Source organism: Drosophila sulfurigaster, chromosome 3 (genome assembly GCF_023558435.1).
Source record: "Drosophila sulfurigaster albostrigata strain 15112-1811.04 chromosome 3, ASM2355843v2, whole genome shotgun sequence".
In the NCBI taxonomy this organism is placed as follows: domain Eukaryota; kingdom Metazoa; phylum Arthropoda; class Insecta; order Diptera; family Drosophilidae; genus Drosophila; species Drosophila sulfurigaster.
In genome coordinates, this window is record NC_084883.1 from 18,349,521 (window position 1) to 18,364,424 (window position 14,904).

At 36.5% G+C, this 14,904-nt stretch overlaps 1 protein-coding gene and 1 long non-coding RNA gene across 4 annotated transcripts; one reads left to right on the forward strand and one right to left on the reverse strand.

Annotated features, from left to right (window-relative positions):
• Positions 1–1,041: 1,041 nt before the first annotated feature.
• On the reverse strand, positions 1,042–3,414 carry LOC133845512 (uncharacterized). Its single transcript, XR_009894788.1, has 3 exons — positions 2,588–3,414; positions 1,401–2,529; positions 1,042–1,090 (listed from the first exon to the last, which is right to left on the reverse strand). It is a non-coding gene; the product is annotated as an uncharacterized LOC133845512 (long non-coding RNA).
• Positions 3,415–3,522: 108 nt separating this feature from the next.
• Positions 3,523–14,857, forward strand: LOC133845508 (long-chain-fatty-acid--CoA ligase 5). Of its 3 annotated transcripts, XM_062279980.1 has the most exons (8): positions 6,896–6,970; positions 9,394–9,645; positions 9,832–9,867; positions 11,575–11,748; positions 11,812–12,989; positions 13,051–13,279; positions 13,906–14,079; positions 14,144–14,857. In XM_062279980.1, exons 2-8 carry the CDS (start codon positions 9,574–9,576, stop codon positions 14,279–14,281), a joined length of 2,001 nt encoding a protein of 666 aa, XP_062135964.1. In that variant the 5' UTR covers positions 6,896–6,970; positions 9,394–9,573; the 3' UTR covers positions 14,282–14,857. The 3 variants fall into 3 exon arrangements, with proteins under 3 accessions (XP_062135963.1, XP_062135964.1, XP_062135965.1); XM_062279979.1 differs by lacking the exons at positions 6,896–6,970; positions 9,394–9,645; positions 9,832–9,867 and adding exons at positions 3,523–3,655; positions 4,528–4,682; XM_062279981.1 differs by lacking the exon at positions 9,832–9,867 and having other exon boundaries at positions 6,897–6,970.
• Positions 14,858–14,904: the final 47 nt, after the last annotated feature.

Consider the following 14,904-nt stretch of genomic DNA (forward strand, 5'->3'; position numbering starts at 1 on the left):
TTTTTAATAATTTAATTTAATAGTATTAGACAAAATATTATTACATTTCATCATTTTTAAGTGAAAACCCATTAATTGTAATTTGTTAAGTTGTCTAATAACTAAAGAAAATTTTATTTGCAAATAATTTAAAATTTCTCATATGGGAAATACGTAAAAATAGAAGAAATATAAATAACTCATTTTATTAATACGTTTTTTGGTTTTTGTTTCTTCAAGAATTTTTTTCTTTTAGAATCTGCACTTAAAAGTAAATTGAACAACCCTCGCAAACACATGTCGCAGTGCAGGAGCAATTGCGTCACGAGAAGCACGACGATACCAACCACCCCCAAATTATGGTTTTTTCTTTCTTTGCACATGACGCACAAGCCCCGCTTCCCTCAACTCGCTCTCCTTGTTACGTTCACTCTTTCGGCGACACAATGCACGGTGGCATGCAATGCCTCTCGCTCATACTCCAGCTCCATCTCTCTTTCCCTCTCTGTCATTCTCTTCTTCTTTGTAAAGGTCTCTCCCTGGGTTCGCCTGTGTAAACTGGAGCCTGCACGTGTCGCGTGTTTGCCTTTTGGCCGCTTGTCGGGCAGTTAAAACTGACTCGAAAACATTGTTTTGACTGCTGCCGCTCTCCCATCAAGTGCTGCGCTCTCTCCCACTCGCATTGCGCTCTCTTTGTGTGAGGTGGTATGTGTGTGTGAGTTAGTGGCGCTCTCTCGGCTTCATTCATGCCTCGCTGTCGGCTCGATGCACGCATGCCCCGCAGCTCCCTAGGCCATCATGCTATCTAAACTGACTTTTTTTTGTCGTATTTTACGTCTGGACGGAGACGGTTGTTTGTTGGCTTGAGACTCGGTGTCGAGCTCGTCGATAGGCTTCTCGTGTTGGCAGTGCGGCTCAGAGTCTCAGTTCAGTTTAGTCGCTCGAAACGTTTAGCAGTATTTTTCGGTTTGTTTCTCTGGTTCTATATTGCTCCTCCTTCCCAAACCCGTCGCATTGTCTAAATACGGCTGCCGGGTCGCTGTCGTTGTCGGTGGCGGTGTGTTAAACGTTAATTTCATTGATTTTCCCAACATTTATTTATGGATATTGACTTAAAAATACACAAAGTGATAAAACAAACATTAAATAACATGCAGACGCGTCGTATGTACATTTGATACACATAGAACAAAACCTGAGAGTTTCATGCTGCGGTAAGTCGTAACGCTGCACGTGTGTCTCGCCATCCACTTGGCGAAAAATCAATGCTCCCAAAACCAAAATGCAGTCGAAAAAAAATAATATGTAAAAAGAACACTTAAGCATAAAGAGAGACCCAAAAAGACCGCCTTGACCCCACGATACTAAACGCGTCTCTTTATCGCAAACACTCACTCTCTTGCCAGCACCCTTACTCTCACCTCCTTTTTCTCTCTTTGCCGCTTTTGTCTTCCATCTATTGTTCCACTTGATCCGCTGCTGACTCCGTATGGATATTGAGTTATAGTGTTTCAACTTAGTCGTAGTTCAGCCATTGCATAATTATGCAAGTCTAGACCAGCTACCAAATAGGTCGCTTCTTGGTCTTTGGTCCCCAGGCTGCATAATCGCATTACTATATGATGAGTGCAAAGTTTCAGCTCCACTGCGAACCGGGCACTGATAAAGCCGACTTTTATATATATATACATACATATGTATATATGTGCCGCCTCTGTCTGCACTTATCAGTTCTGCTTTTGGGCTGCGCTAGACTGTTTACTTCAAGTTGTTGTGGGCGGTGCAGTTGAAGCAGTGTCCGGGAAGCACTAAAAGAAGAGTAAATCGCTTCAGTTTTTGCTTAGTGTGTCCTCATTCTAAGGTTATTACACCCATAAAAGGTAACTAAATAATAACCTTAACAGCTACTGAATACCCACGCTCATTTTGTACATATTTTAGCAGCTATTAAACTGCATACTGATTGAGTAATTAATACCACTCAAGTTGAACCTCTATTTGATTTATATTAAACATAAATGCATTTGTTTTTTTCCGGAAAAACCTTTTCAACTTTTCAACTGTTTAGAATGCTGCCGGGAATTTCAGGCACCTGCAATTGAACAAGTTTAACAACAAATGCGAGTATTGTAAATAATGCCAAGTTAGCATTTAATGTTCAGAGCACTTAAATTCAATATGTAAATTTATTCAAACACGATTATTCGCGATTGCTATTTGTTTGTTTTTACTTGAAGCTTTTATTTCTCAGGTATTTTCCCAAGATTTAGAGTTTCCTCGATATGATTTTAATCTACAATTTTATCTACATTAAAGAACAAAATATAATGAGAATTGTAAACAACGCGTTTGCAGCTTCCTATTGCTAGATGGCGCCAGTGCTGCTTGCCAAGTACTTTTGCTTTTTAAAAATTTTAAATTGCTTGTTTTTTTCTTTTTATCGATTAGTAGTTGAATGGCAATTCAGACAATTATAAATAGCACAAGTAAATATTGATTTTGGCTTCCAAATTAGATTCGTTTGTGGGAGGATAATCCTTTCTATCCATCCTAGAAATATATCAAACTTAGAAGGGATAATTTGACATACGAATTTTAAATAAATTACCAAGATAATAAATAATAAATTCGAAAGCAAAGCTATATAATTTTGAAGGAATTTGCATTGAATATAGCTGAAGATTTAATAAATAAAACAAGTTGCTTAAATATAAATAACATTACATAGAGTATGAAAGGGTATCCAAGTGTTGATCATATCATAAATAGCGTAGAAAAGCAAATAGAAGTGCCTTCTATGAAGTATCTTAGCATTTGTTGTTGTGTTGCATACTAAACAATACAGATAAAGATTGTACAAGTGTGTCGGTAAGATAGTACAGCTGTTTCCATTATTATTTTTATTATTATTATGGCATACTTCATGTCTCAGCAGTTTTGTTTTGGCTTTGAGAGCAACAGTATCAACCTGGGCAGTTCACTGGGCCAAAGAGCTGAAATCCAATAACACCTTCTGACCTGGGGTAATCTAAATATGGAATCCAGCAGCTGGACCTTGTCTGCGAGGTCTTATCATTGCCTAATTTAGCTTTTAACCCCACAGGTTAAATGCGGCCAAATAATAGTGTTGTACTGTTCGAATTATCTTCTATTATGGAATAAGTGTTTATGTTTATTATTTCTCAATATATACAAAGGTGCTGTTTATCAATTGTGTGAATCCAATGGTCTGGAAAATTGTTTAAATATGTTTTTACGATATGGTTAGTGGAGTTATCCTAGTAATTAAGGGCCTTAAATGAATTCTAAAGTAATTACCGTTGCCCACGAGATTGTAAAATGCATGTACCACATTAAAATTGTATATTAATTTGCGACATTGAGTTGACGTATGTTCATTCTATTGATTTAAAAATTCGTTTTCATTGCAGGCAAAGTTTTGTGGGCAATCATTAAGCTAAACACGTAACGTTCACTCAGGTATCTAAGAAAAGCAACAACAACAACAACAAGAAAAACAACATCGTCAACAAGTACAATTACAAAACATACAACAGACAGCAATAATCAACAACAACAACAACACCAATAAAAACAACAACAACAACAATGACGCCAGAGAAATCGGTATTAGCTTATATCAATCATTTGATAGTCAGCAATTTTTCATATTTCTGTAAGTACAACAAGTTCAAGAAACGTATTTCATTTTAAATACTATAGTCGTATTTCAATATTTATTGCACAATTTAAATCATTTTTACAATCACTGAGACAGAAATTCGGTTGCCATTGAATATTTTGAACAATTTTCGAAATTTATTTCACATTGAATCTATGAGATCATTGCTAACAAGGGTGGATCGAACATTTACTAATTGTATTGAAACTAAAAGAAATAAAACACAAATTCTTAAAGTGATTTTTAAAGTATATATAAAGTATATATATTCTTGATCAGCATCAATAGCCGAGACGATCTAGCCATGTCCGTCTGTCCGTCTGTGTGTCTGTCCGTATGAACACCTAGATCTCAGAGACTATAAGAGATAGAGCTATAATTTTTTTTCGACAGCATTTGTTATGTTTGCCACGCCCACTTCCGCCCCCGCAAAACAAAAAAGTCGAATAACAAGCGTAATTGTAAATCTAGAATTGTGAATTTTGGTATATACAATAATAACTGTAGTATTTATGATTCTTGAAAATTTGATTCGATCAGATAAAAATTGTCGAAGTTATTAAAGAAATACTTTTGTATGGGCAAAAACGCCTACTTACTGGGGCTCTTAGTTGCTTGCGGTACTATATCGATATACCAAATATACAATTTGGTATATTTTAGTATTTTTAGTATATTTAGTATATATTAATAATAATACCCCAAAATATATTTTTAGTATTTTTGTAGTATAATTGGTATGTTTTGAGAATAATACCGCAAAATGGGTAGCGGGTATCTCACAGTCGAGCACACTCGACTGTAGCTTTCTTACTTGTTTTATATTATACTTAAACCCGCTCCAATATATCATATTTTGATTGCAGGGGACGAAATCGATGGGTATCTTTATTATTTTGGCGGAACGTTGGGCACCCTGACCTTGACCAGTGTGGCGGCCAGTATTGCCTACTACTTTGCAACGCGACCAATACCGGAAAAACCATTAGTGCCTCTGGAAAATCAATCCCCATTGCTGGAGGTAAGCAAAGTCCTCCCTCCTCCATCTTCCTCATAATTGCAATTACCAATCACTTGTCGCTGCCAGCAGCATTATTACATCATCAATTTGTCGATTTGTTTGTTTTAAGAATTTTCCTCATTTCTTTTTTTTTTTTTCGTTCGTTTTTGAGGTAGAACAGCACACGAATCTTGGGACGGCCTTTGATGTGCACATGTCTCGCAGCATTGTGATTCTGTTTCGTTTCTGTTGTCGTCACATGATTCTTCACTTTTGGGACTTTTCTCATTCAGATTCAGATTTTGTTGTAGATTTTCTATTTTTGCAATGACGCGACAGCTACCGTGGTGCAAACCATTCAAATCCCACGCTCTAATTGGCGACCTATCCAAATAGCTGCCAAAATGCCAAAATGCTAAAATGCTTATGGTAAATGTGCAACAAACTCGTTGACTTGCTGCTTTGCTGCTGGCTGATAATTTATCAACTGGTCTCAGCGACAATCGCGACATATGTAGATAAATAAATCATGTCATGGCTCAATTGACGTTGAATTTTGACTTAATTAGTTTCGATAATTCGATACTCATTCAATTTGCATTGCATACATATAAGTAAGTAGTATATTTGGTATTGTTGCTTTGCAATTGTTATAAATATTTATGGACAGTGCGCCGACATTTGTTAACTTTTGACCGCATTTTGCAGCGCACTTTCTTTTTCTTTATTCAGTTATCTCGAAAATAAACATCTACATAGATATATTGACATTCTAAATAAACAAGTCGCTGCACACAAGTTCAAGTACTATATCAACAAATGCACATCGATTTTCCGATTTTCGAAAATTGTTCTTATTTCGTTAACTGCATTGTCTGCCTTGTGCCATTTAATTGTTGTTTTACACAATCAAATGCAATTGATGGGTTTGTTTACAACATTTCCTTGTTTTCGTAAACATTTTCCAATCAAGGAATACCCTTACTATAAGCTGTGATTATCGATTCAAGTTGCTTGGAGCTGCGCTATCAATGAAACGATAACAAGCCGATCACAACAAGGAAATATTGAACTAGTTCGTTAAATGTCTAATGCTATAACGAGTATGTATATTTGCTTAGTATTCATATATGTATATGTAAATATGAATGACAGGACAGGGACAACTTGTCTGGCGATGCAACAACAGCAATTTCAAGAATGTATATATCGAGCATTTAAAATGTCATATTACGTGTATGAATTATAAACGCTCCGTTGTAAATTGTGCTCATTGCGCATCGACACAACTATTTTCGTCAAAATACAAAAATACCAAAAAACATATGAAAGTATTTACATACTATATGTATGCGCATAAAATACTACAATAATTGCATTCATAAATTGAACCACTTGATTGAGGTTAGGATACACGGCATTAAATTTGCTTATTATAAAAGTTTAATGTGTGTTGAATACGTATAACGAGTTTATTCGTACTAAGTAATAGACATAATCCACGCAAGCCATTCAAATAATTATTGCATTTTCTTCGATGCTTGAGGTTATGTCCGAAATGTAAACAAATGTTTTTTAGTGTTTATTTGAAACGCGCTTTTAACACCATGCTCCTGTTTTAATTCATAAATTATGCTTTCAACACATCAAAGGGCATTTTGCCGCCACCACGCTGAATCGATTCGATTCGCTTGATTTCCCCTCTCTCCTCTCTCTCCTGTCGATCACAACCACCTTCCCCAAAAACAACGACGTCACATGTGCTGCCCCCCTGTGATTGCTAATCGCGTGCACGTAACGAAGAACAACAGGCAAGCAGAAGAAGAAGCAGACAGAATAGACAGACCAGACAGACAAACAGACAACTTGATCAAGCCAAAAACTAAGCAGAGAAGAAGAAGGTGAAATCTACATACATGAAAATGTACATATGTATGTATGTCTGTGGAAAACAACATACGAAAACCGTTTAATATAAAAATTATAAACGAATGAAATTCCTAGGCAAGCATTCGTATTTGCCAACCCCATTGCCCGACTCTCCGACCCCCCTCTGGGCACCCGCTGAAGCACCTTTGGTTAATACACCAGTGCGCTCACCCGTTCTCTCGGCAAAAGTCTGAGCAAGATCAAAATCTTTTGCCAAAATCATTTTTAGCCACCGAAATCGCTGTTCAGTTCGAAATTCAACATCGTGTCGTCGAGTTCTGCGTTTTGCGTGTCCACAAAAGAAAATACAATAATATCACAACGGCAGCAGCAGCAACAACAAAATCAAATTCGTCTGTTAACAACAAAAGCAACATCATGTACATATCGTATATATACTCTACATAAGTCGCGTATTACTTTTTTGCTTTTTCATATAAATAATAGCTCGTATATACTACAAAATTTCAAAAATACAAAAATCACAAAAAATACGCAAAAAACAGAAAACGCAAGAAAAACACACGAGTAGCTTGACAATTTGCAACAAATTGACAAAAATACGGTCGTTTAATCATTACGTAAAGCAAAAAAAGAAAGATTGTGTCAGAAAGAGAACGACATATTTAATAGACCAATGTTCAAAGTGTCAAAGTACCGTTGTCCTCGCCACGATCGCTGGGCCTGTAAACTCAGACCCTCAAGTTCAAGTTCACATCGGTGATCAGTGTTTTCTTTTGCCACATAGCGTAGGGGCCACCGCCCAGACGCCTCTACTCGCAGAACAAAATACTATATAGCATAAAAGAAATAAAGTGTTAAAGAATATAAAACATACTATATATGATACATAAAAATCAGTTGAGAAAATACTTCGGCTCTAATTCATTTTGATATATGAATCAATAAAATTAAATTATATCGCAAACAGTTGAAAAACATAACACAATCTGATTCAATCCAGTTACTATCCATAAAATCTATTCTATACTTACGTATACGTATTTTTATAGTTGCGTATACGTAATGTTGTTTGGGGGCGCGTCTAAATTCCAGAATATTACCATGTGCGCTTAATTGAATATTTAGTTTGTGGCCTTAAATACACATTTGGTAAATGGACAAATCCCACAGCGAATGTCTCATCATTTATATATAGCGTACAATATGTAATATTCCAGCCAGAAACCATAAATTGTAAGTCATGTGGAATAAAATTAGAGCACTGAACAATTGAATATCTATACGATGTCCGCATATATCTATAAGACTTTGTTCTTTGGTCTTACTTAATCATGACAACTGTCAAAGAACATTTCTTAACGCACTGCTAGTTGGATTATAATGAGAGACAGGAAGAATCGTATTATCTTACTTGAATGAGTCCTATTTTAAATGTCCAAATACTTTGTTAATTTGCTGCGCTTGACAGGCGAATTTTCCAACCGAATGATGAAAAACCATTTGAATTTATGTGTTTGAGGTCAATTCCCATCTTACCGATAGCCGCCAACGGTTTATAGCATTTTTACGGCATCCACAATTACCATAACTCAAACATCAATTGCCCATTTATATTATTCAATCTGCCATTGCCTCGAGGCATCCCAGTGAACCGAAGAACTCTTGAGTCTTTTCCCATGACTCAGACTCGCAAAGAATACTCTTATATCATAGTATAAAACCATGTAGTCTATATATTTCACATAGCTTCCGCACTTTCTTTTCTCTAATATGTTGTAGCATTTATTCGTGTGCAATTAATTACAATATTGTCAAACAACTTTGTAACTAGCGGGGCGGTCTTTCTTCAAGCGTAGCGAAACTATTCAATTATTATTATATTATATTATGCAGACGTGAACATTTGCGTATATATATTGAGTCGGTTCGCTGTGAAGGGACTTGATTTATCGAAATTAGATTTGTGTCTTTTGGCATTTAAATATATTCGAATTATTAAATTTATTATATTCTAACGTCGTCCAAAATTTGTATTCTTCATTAATGAAGGAACAATTCATGTTTCTTGAACTTAAAAGACCTTCATAATTATTGAAATTAGATTTGAGTTTATTAGCATTTAGATTCATTCATATTATTAAATTTATTATTTTCTAATATCGTTCAAAACTTCAGTAATGAAGGAACAATTTATGTTTTTTGAACTTAAAATGTATATTATTTAGAGTTCCTAATTATTTCTTAAAATTCCGGAATAACATTATACAAAAAGAGTATTAAATATTTCGTATGCCAAAGAGAAATTTTCTTGCTTGTTTTTTTCTAATTTGTTTTTTTTTGGTTTGGTATGTTTTGCGTCCACTCGGCTGTAGATAACAACAGAAGAGCGCACCTATTTTTAAACATTTGGGGCAGGCCAACTAAAGTCGGCCGTCTTGTCGATATATCGCCCGAGTCTTGGGGCAGTTCAAGTGAGGTGGCTGCAGACTGACATTATTGAATAATTATAAACAAAAATTGAATTGGCAATTGTAAATTGTCAACAGGCGCCATAATTACAAAATTTCATAATTTGCTTTGATGAGTTTCCCCCACTTCGGTCGGTCAAAAGGGCAGTGAAAAGCGACAGAGTACGTGTTTGAAAAATAAAGTGAAAATATAAATAAACCAACAAACGCGATGTGATTTAAATTTAGATCAAATACAAAACAATCTTAAATACCTGTGCAAAAAAACAAAATTGTGGAAAACATTCATATAAATAATATACTATATATAAGTACGTGCGTTTATAATTAAAGGAGAAAAGTTGTGTGACTGAATTGATTTAATTTTGCAGCTCGTTTGGAAAATGTGCATATTAAATGCGACAACAACGTCTGCGTCAACTGAATGAATGACCCATAAACAGAGACCCCTCAATTCGTCCGAAATAATCGTACGCAAATAAAAGTCAGTGAAACCAATTAAAAACCCAGTGAATTATTGTGTTAAATAATTAAGACAAACACACGAGAGTATGTCTTGTTGCGGCCAAATCACCAGTGTACGCGTGCCCATCGAACTGAACAGCCAAAGCGATGTGCTCAAGGTAAACACAAACACATTCACGATATGTGGATGAGAAGAAAATTGAAGAATTTCCCGTACCACGTCCCGTATCCTCAAGACGAAACCTAACCCCCGCTTGACTGAAGATACGCGCCAAACTAATTAACAATTTTTTGCATTCTCTTTTTATTTTGTTTTGTATTTTTTATGTTATTTCACAACTCAGCTTAAATATGATCCACTGCTAGACACACAGCACAGGGTAGGCGTGATGTGCCCCTAGGGGTAGGCAACCTTATTATGTATTTCGCATCTTGCTGTTCTCTAATCCCAAAAACCGATCCGATCCGATCCGATCCAATCTAATTCGTGCGTCATCATTATCATTCTGTCAGTCTAAACAAATCGATAACTTGCGATCAAAATCATTCTCTCTACTTTTTATCTGTACAGAAATACACGAATTTTTAAATACTTTTAGATTCGCGCATTGAAAATTTGAATGTTGTAGAGTGTACACAACTACATGATTCCCGGCAGTAATAAAATGAATTGAATTCTTTAAGAATCGTTTATTTACTTTTATAAATTACGACAATGGGATGTACTCTAAAGATACTTTTTGAATTGGCAGCCAACTGCATCCAGGATGCTTTTTCAATTGTCACTCAGCCGTAATGACCTTGTGTTTTTTTTTTTTATAGTAGCTGTGTCGGGTATATGAAAACAAACAGTGAGCAATCAACATTTCCCCCTCCTGCTGTTGCCTTCATTTATTCCAAAATTCCTCCGCCAGAGTTCCATTGCTCAGCAGGTCTCTCTGGTCTATTTTGATATTCGTTTCCATGCATCAACACATCTGCCATAGTCGAATTATCTTCGCAGCTGTTGGCCATAAAGGAAGTGGTCTATTGCCTATCGAATCAATAGCACCCACTACATCTAAGTACATTAGATGTGCACACACACTCACAGTATAGACACTCACTCTATCTTATTGCTCAAAGCTCTATTGCGCCCATTAAAATCGCTGAGTGATGGGTTTATGTTTCTCGACTAAAATAAACCATATATCATGCGAATTGCCATTTCCATAATGTACAGCAACTCGTTCGATTATTGATTTATGTCCATCAAAGTATAGCAAACGATTCGTTTTCTTTGCACTTTCTCAATCTGTTTTCGAGCACACAAAATGCGATGACAAAACAAATAAATATAAATATTTGCTCATTTGGAAATAATACAGTATTTTTGGTAAATCATATTTGCTGGAGATATAATACTATATTTGTACGAAAATTAATTTTGAAAATACAAGTTTTAAATAATTAGAGTTAGTTACTTGAAAAAGAAAAATAGTTTTCCAAACAGCAAGAGCTAAAAACATACCGGAAGTGTGATTCATTAAATTTATTTTTTTATCAATTACTTTTTCTTGGTAATTTGTTTATATTTATAAATTTAAATTTATCTAGATTAAAGTATGAGTATCATTTAGAAGCATAACCTAATTTTTAAAGAACCGAACAATTATATTACAGAACTTTTTTTTATTATATTCACAACTGTTATTTTGAGAATACAATGCTTTAGTAAACTTTAGAGTATTTATATTATTATTTGTAGATCGAACCGAAAATTTTAGATATTTTAAAATGAATAAAATTATTTTCAAATATTTTAATGAAATATAGGTTAATAAAATAGAAGGGTAAAACTATAAATAGGAACCAAGTTGAATTTAACTATGAACTTCTTCCCCCTGCTAATATTAAGTAGATCTTAATGGAAATGGTGTAGGAACATGTAAAAACGATCAATCACTTTAATTTCGAATCACTTCTGATCATTATGGTATTATATCATTGTGCTATCGTAACGATCTCACAACCGATCTCTTCCTTCTTACTCCTTCACTCATTTTGCATGAACTCGTTTTCTGTTTTGTGTCTCAAACTGATTGCAGGGTCCAGAACAAATACATGTCTCCAAGTTCTACAAGGAGTCGAAGAATGGCAAATTCGTGTCCTACATCACAGAGAATGTGCGGACGCTGTACCAAACGTTCCGTGAAGGTGCCTACGCATCCAACAATGGACCCTGCCTCGGCTGGCGCGAGACTCTGACGTCGCCCTACCAGGTGAGATAAAGTAAAGTGATTAAAATAGATGAGCAAATAACCATAATTTTCTCCACTTTCTAGTGGATCAACTATGATGAGGCGCTGCTGCGTGCCAAGAACTTTGGCGCCGGCATGTTGGCCTTGGGTGCCCGGCCCAAACAACTGATTGGCATCTACTCCCAGAATCGTCCCGAATGGATATTGTACGAGCAGGCTTGCTACTCCTTCTCGCTGGTCGTTGTGCCGCTCTACGACACACTTGGCCCCGATGCCTGTGCCTTCATCATACGCCAGACAGAGATGTCCATCATCATTGTCGAGGACGATGGCAAGGCAGCCATGCTGCTGGAGAAGGCGCCGCGTAGCCTCAAGATCATTGTCTCCATCAAGCCCATACGCCAGACGACGCTGGAGCGTGCGCGCAGTCGTGGAGTTCAGATCTTCTCATTCATCGATGTGGAGAAACTGGGTGCCAAGGGCAATCATCCCGAAGTGCCGCCCACAGCGGAGGATCTGTGCACAGTGTGCTATACATCGGGCACCACGGGCAACCCTAAGGGCGTGATGCTCACACATGGCAATGTGGTCGCCGGCGTCTGTGCCGTCATCCTGCAAATGGGCGATCATCGCATCAGGGCTGGAGATGTGATGGTCTCGTTTCTGCCGCTGGCGCATATGTTTGAGCGTTGCTGCGAGAATGGCATGTACTATGTGGGCGGCTGTGTGGGATTCTATTCCGGCGACATCAAAGAGCTGACCAACGATCTGAAAATGCTCAAACCGACCGTGATGCCGGCTGTGCCGCGTCTGCTGAATCGTGTCTACGACAAGATACAAAACGATATCTCTGCCTCGGGATTGAAGCGTGCGCTGTTCAACATGGCACTCAAGGCCAAGGAGAAGGAGATTGCCCGTGGTGTTCTGCGTCGCAATGGCTGCTGGGATAAACTGGTCTTTAAGAAGGTGCATCAAGCCTTCGGTGGCAATTTGCGACTCATGGTCGTCGGCTCAGCGCCACTCGCTGGCAATGTGCTGACCTTTATGCGATGTGCTCTCGGTTGTCTGGTACTCGAGGGTTATGGTCAGACTGAATGCACTGGCGCCATTACGCTAACAGTTCAGGGTGATCATGTGCCCAATCATGTGGGTCCACCTGTCTCCTGCAATGCCGTCAAGCTGGTCGATGTGCCCGAAATGGAATACTTTGCCAACCAGAATACCGGCGAGGTCTGCGTACGTGGCTCCAACGTCTTTCATGGGTATGCGAGAGAGTTTTTATTGCTGTTTCTATAGCTGTTTACTAAAATCTGTATTTTGTAGATATTATAAAGATCAGGAGAAAACAGCGGAAGCCATCGATGCTGAGGGCTGGCATCATACGGGCGATGTGGGCATGTGGCTGCCCAATGGAACACTGCGGATCATCGATCGTCGCAAGCATATCTTCAAGCTCAGTCAGGGCGAGTACATAGTGCCCGAGAAGATTGAGAATATCTACACACTAAGTCAATATGTCAATCAAGTTTATGTCTACGGCGAGAGTTTAAAGGTAAGACGAAAAGAGAATTTTTGGGAAAAAGTGAATCTGATTAAATTAATATATGCCATAACAAGGGAGTTAGGAAATAGTGGCATTCATTAAAAGAATTTATAATATTCAATTGAATCTGAACATAATGAACTATGCAACTATGCTACAGTCTGAATCTGATTAAAAATAAAATACATATTAAACTCGAGCTTGGAAGTATTGAAATTCATTAAGGGATTTCTAATATTAAATACAATCTGATCAAAATGAAATGTGTTGCACGTATGCTAAGAATATAATATTCGAGCAGGGAAATATTAAAATTCATTAAAATTCATTCTAATATTAAATAGAATCTGATCAAAATTAAAAGTATAGCTATGCAATTCTTTCTTAATTTTGCTAAATAAAAAGAAGAGCATACATAGATATTTAAAACGAAAGTAGATCTAATAGCTACCAATTAACGATTAGGTACTGAAATATGGATCTAAATTTATATTGTATCTTAATTATGAATATATATATCATTCTCAATATTATACTATTTCTCATAAATGTAAAGTAATTCTTAAAAAAAAATGTGTCCTTAGATCGATAAATGTGAATATAAATGTAACATATTCAATTAACTATAATTCCAGAGCTGCATTATCGCTGTTGTTGTACCTGATATGGATGTGCTAAAGCAATGGGCCATAGAGAATAATGTTCGGGGCACACTCTCCGTCCTGTGCAATAATAAGAACGTGAAGGAGCTGATCATGAACGACATGCTCAATTGGGGCAAACAGAGTGGACTGAAGTCATTCGAACAGGTGCGAATAAATAACTACATAAAGTAATCTTTTTACTATAATATAACTCTACTTTTTCGTTTAGGTCAAGGATGTGTATTTGCATCCCGATCCCTTCTCGGTACAAAATGGTTTACTCACGCCCACTTTTAAGGTGAAGAGGCCGCAATTGAAGAGTTATTTCAAGCCACAACTGGAGGATATGTATAAACATTTGGATTAAACAATTATTGCGTAGATAACCAAGAACAACGAACAACAATTTAAATCAGAACAACTTTATAGTATCTTAACTGATCATTACAAAGACTACCATACAATACAATACAATGCATAACAACCGTCAAATATTTTGAATACCGCGAAGAGAAGAGAAAAGATGTGAGGAGAGGAGAAAATTATAACAATATTTGTGATAATATTGTTTGGAGACCTTAAGAAGAAGAGCAGTCTAATTTTTTATAGTTCCGTCAATTCTTAGCATGTAAGCAAAGCGCAAGCAAATAATACAATATACAATACAAATACATATACAAAACATATATACGTATGTACCATAGAAGGAGGTACTAGAGGATGGAAGGTACATCAGGATTCTTAACTGACAAACAACTTTTGGCAGACGCATTTTTTTCTATATTCTATAATTTAATCAAAGACTAGCGGCACTTTACATCAAAAGTAACACATTAACAAAATATGTTAACTATTTCGTAACCCTATGGTTTAGTTGAAGTGACATCAAAATGTTTCAATTTTAGCAAAAAAAAAAAGAACAAAAATAAAAGCAAAATAAGAATTGCGTAGTCTGAACGAAAACATATTGAGAATATTTATAAATCACAA

Coding starts and splice junctions, on each gene's coding strand:
- LOC133845508 (XM_062279979.1), top strand. CDS start 3,589: ATGACGCCAGAGAAATCGGTATTAGCTTATATCAATCATTTGATAGTC. Junction 11,749..11,811: donor CTCTGACGTCGCCCTACCAG/GTGAGATAAAGT, acceptor TCCACTTTCTAG/TGGATCAACTATGATGAGGC. Junction 13,280..13,905: donor TCTACGGCGAGAGTTTAAAG/GTAAGACGAAAA, acceptor CTATAATTCCAG/AGCTGCATTATCGCTGTTGT.